The following is a 4,050-nucleotide window of genomic DNA, read 5'->3' as shown; positions in this document are numbered from 1 at the left end:
TATATTGTTAGTAGAAACTCGTTATTAGAAACTCGTTATAAAGAACTCGTTGTTAAAAACATGTTATGAGGAATTCGTTGTTTGGAATTTATTATTAGGAAAGTAACTTGTTAAATTAACCTAACAACTTTTTTTACTGCTTTCAATTTTTTTTCTTTTTATTTTAAAGAGATCTAAAGAATTATATTACAAAATAAGACATTCTGATTATTTGTTTTAAGAAACTGAAGTATAGTTTGCGTCTGTGAGCGGGGAGAGGGGAGAAGGGGGGAGGGCACAAGCAGTTGAACAATGACGAAGACTGAAAGTTACTTAAAGTTTCTAAAAAGAAAAAAAAGTATGGTGTTAAAAGTTACATGTAACAAAAAAATTAAGTAAAATAACAACACAAAGTCATTTAAAAACACCAAACAAAAATGGCGCATTCAATTTTCTTAACTAAATTTTCTAAAGTTCTCCTTTTGTTGAAGTTCTAACAATATTTTTCATCTCTACGTCAAAAACTAGAGTTGCTTTAGGAGGTATTGATCCTGGTCGCCCTTCATCGCCATACGCCCAGTCTGAGTGAATAATTAGTCTACGTTTATCTCCTACACACATTCCTCTCATTCCCTGGTCAACACCAGTGATAACGTGTCCATGGCCCAACGTAGCTGTAAACATGCCGCTATGAAATTCAGTACCGTTAAGAAATGTTCCTTTGTAATACCACTCAATTTTATCGTCTTGTTGCGAGCGTAAGGGACATTCGTCGGCTTCATGAATAATTTCAATCTAAGACAAAATAAAGCAACATATATCGTCCCTTACGCTTGCAGAGCTCTGCATAAAAATCATACCTAATATCATTTTACGAAAAACTGATAAATTTATCATTTATTAAGTTTATTATGGCTCTTTAAAGAAAGAGTTTATAAAATGCTCCTTTAGACATTACATTTTTATTAAACTGCTATATGAGTATTTTATAACGTAAATTTTATAAAAAGTGTTTAAAAAAACAAACAACAAACAGAGATGCGGCTAAAAAATTGTTTGTTACTAGATTGCTGGGTGAGCTTTTCTCCATACCTTAAGTCTGTTATCTTTAGAAACAATGGGAGGTTTATTAAATTTATTTTCCAGACTCTCAATCTTTCCGTTTCTCTCAATACTTGTAAGCTCAACGTCAAATATAAGAGTTGCTTTAGGAGGTATGGTACCTGGAATGCCTTTGTCTCCATAGGCCCAATCCGAATGAATTGTCATTCTACGCTTATCTCCTACACATAATCCTCTCATACCTTTGTCAACTCCTGTTATTACATGAAAATGACCCAAAGTAGCTTTAAACTTCCCAGTGTCAAAAACATGACCGTTTAAAAGCATTCCTTTGTAGTTCCAATGAATAGTATCATCTTGTTGCGATTGCATACCACAATCCTCGACTTTAAATGTGTCAACAATCTAAACAAATCAAATAAATTAAATTATTACAAAAATGAAATGACAGTAGAAGCGGCTCAGCAGCATTGCATTTTTGTTTGCTTTTAAATTCAGTTACACACCTTTAGCTTATTTTGCGCTGAAACTCCCCCGGTCGGATCCAGTCCCTCGTAGTCTTCAAAGCTCAACGCAACACCAAGCGTGAAAAAAAAAGCTATATAATTCATTCCCCTTTAAAACAAAAAGGCTAAAAATGAAAGACGTTAAGAAAGAAAAGAAAAAATGAATCTAAACATCCATCGATAATTATATTTAACAAATACTAAAAGTAACAAAAATAAAGAAATAAAAATGAAGAAACTTTTGGTTTTCTATTTGTAAAACTACTCTGCGACCATTTGTATTTTTAAAGTTTCCAAAATCAAAGTCCAACCAAAACTAATAAATAAGTCGAAGTTTGTAAGCGAAGCAATTTTTATTAACAAAAGACATGTTTAAAAAAATTGTGCTAAAAACTTTAACAACTTTGGGATTCAAAACCGTTTTGTCAAAAAACGATGAAGAAAATTTTGCCATTTTTATCACTTTGCGAATAAAGAAAGCCACGTTGTTAATTTCATGCGCAAAAAAATTTGAGACTGGGAAGTAAAAAGAGTAAAAATACAACACTTCATAAAAACAAGGTTACTTCCGGGTAACAGCGCTTGTGTAATAGTGTAAGACAAATGTAAATAAACATTTGTAAATAAACGTAAAATTTTTTGGTCATATATATTGTGAGATTTTTGTGTTATCATGAGTACAAATTAATAAACAAATAAATAAATTTATTTCAATTACATTTATGAAACTCTTTCAGTAAAGTTTAATATAACGTTTTAAGGCGGTCACGTGTGTAAATCATAAATTTATGGGATTGATATGAATTTAAGTGCCTATTTTGGTCTTGGAATCCATCGCAGAAAAAAACACCTAATTAAAAATAAACGCTTGTGAAACTTTTTACTCAAGATTTCATGCTATTTCGCTAACATAACCCTTTCATATCAAATCAATTTCTTACCCAAACCCCAAACCTCAGCTTTAAAGCTGCGGGAGTTTTTTACTGCGTGATCATTTCCTGATCCTGTTTTAAACAGTTTCTGAGTTTAAATATTTCCTCAATTTAGTTCAGAACCGAGTATAAAGTTAGGTGCTAAATAAAGATTCTTAATTATGTTAGTCAATACGTAACATGTGTACGAATCACTGTCGAGATTTAAATTTTCTTTTTGGGAAATTAAACAAAAAAGTTAGGTTAAGAAAATAAAAACTCTTGGTCGTTTTATTGTAAAGCAGTCAATGGCAAAGCAAGCTTAGTAATACTAGCTATAACATGATCACAGGAACCAATACATGGACGTTTGTTGTTCCCAGATGGCAATCTCTCCTGGACTTGCCTAGTAAAGATATTGGTTTGTTATCTTTGGAAATATCAAAGTATTGTTCACAAAAATCTCATTCACTCTTTCTCACTAAACTAAAGGAACACAAAAAAAAACTCAGCTTTTCAATTCAATACATAGTGAAACCTGTTGTACCTCTGACCACTTTTTGCATCCGAGCGTTTTTTGTTTAGACTATTGAATCAATTCAAATCATTCAAAGTTTGTGTTGCTCTCTTATATTTTGCGCAAAAATTATACTTTTTTCTCATTCGGCCAAAATGTATACTTTTTGAGGATTTTAAAAAAAACAGTTAAATGGTCAATGGTACAACATGGAGGTCATACCTTTGACCGAGGTATGTTGTTACTTTGACCATTATGTTATTACTAAAAAAAAAATGGATTGTTTGGACTTATTAATTATATATTATAGCGTAACTATGGCCAACTTCATGTCAATAAAAGCTAATAAAATCATTTTGTAACCAATTAAAGTTGTCTAAAATAAAATCATTTTGTAACCAATTAAAGTTGTCTAAAATAAATCAAAAAAATCAACTCTTGCAAATCTTGGGAAGATTTGTGCACCATCTTGGGAAGATTTGTGCACCATGGGTCATTTTTGTATCTTAGGCCACCCCACTTTAATTCAAAAATATCAAGTTTTAGATTATACAACTTAGTCAGCTGATTGGTAATATCTATTTCCTTTTTTTTTTTTAATTCTATTTTAAGTCTCAGAGGACGTTGCCTCGGCAAGTTATAACCAAAAAAATTTTTCATGGCCTGAAATAAACTTTTGTTTCTTTCATAATTTTACAATAGTAAGTAAAATATTTTTTTTTTGTATGTCAAGTAACTTGTTTTTTTTAACAATAACTACTAAATGCGACATTACGTTAATCACTGATTTTAAAGGCCTTTTACTTGATGGAATTTTATTTTGTAATTATATTGTTATCAATAGGAAGTAATTGGCATGATGTGATCATACCAGAAGTCTGGCTCAAAGTACATTGAAAAAATTTTGCCTGAACTTTTAACTCAATAATAGAAATGTTCACACGAATTTCATGATTATCCATTAATAAAAGAACTTTTTTTTTAAGCAAAGGTCGTATATTAGGAGGAGCAACATTCAGCATGTATTCCTTAAATTTAGCTCATGAAAATACAAGCAATGGTGGGATGTTATTTC

General features: G+C 30.9%; 1 protein-coding gene across 1 annotated transcript; it reads right to left on the bottom strand.

The window, feature by feature from the left end:
- Positions 1 to 302: 302 nt before the first annotated feature.
- Positions 303 to 3,811, bottom strand: LOC145193270 (peptidyl-prolyl cis-trans isomerase FKBP9-like). Its single transcript, XM_090072667.1, has 3 exons — positions 1,548 to 3,811; positions 1,072 to 1,446; positions 303 to 774 (listed from the first exon to the last, which is right to left on the bottom strand). The coding sequence occupies exons 1-3, from the start codon at positions 1,650 to 1,652 to the stop codon at positions 448 to 450; spliced, it is 807 nt and encodes a 268-aa protein (XP_089928793.1). The 5' UTR covers positions 1,653 to 3,811; the 3' UTR covers positions 303 to 447.
- Between the last annotated feature and the right edge of the window lie 239 nt (positions 3,812 to 4,050).

Source organism: Hydra viridissima, unplaced genomic scaffold (genome assembly GCF_058129835.1).
Source record: "Hydra viridissima isolate aposymbiotic clone 2 unplaced genomic scaffold, HvirCarnegie_v1 scaffold_15, whole genome shotgun sequence".
Classification (NCBI taxonomy): domain Eukaryota; kingdom Metazoa; phylum Cnidaria; class Hydrozoa; order Anthoathecata; family Hydridae; genus Hydra; species Hydra viridissima.
The sequence above is the reverse complement of the archived record's forward strand: the minus strand, read 5'-3'. Positions and strand labels throughout refer to the sequence as shown.

Coding starts and splice junctions, on each gene's coding strand:
- LOC145193270 (XM_090072667.1), bottom strand. CDS start 1,652: ATGAATTATATAGCTTTTTTTTTCACGCTTGGTGTTGCGTTGAGCTTT. Junction 1,447..1,547: donor CAGCGCAAAATAAGCTAAAG/GTGTGTAACTGA, acceptor TGATTTGTTTAG/ATTGTTGACACATTTAAAGT. Junction 775..1,071: donor CTAAAGATAACAGACTTAAG/GTATGGAGAAAA, acceptor ATTTTGTCTTAG/ATTGAAATTATTCATGAAGC.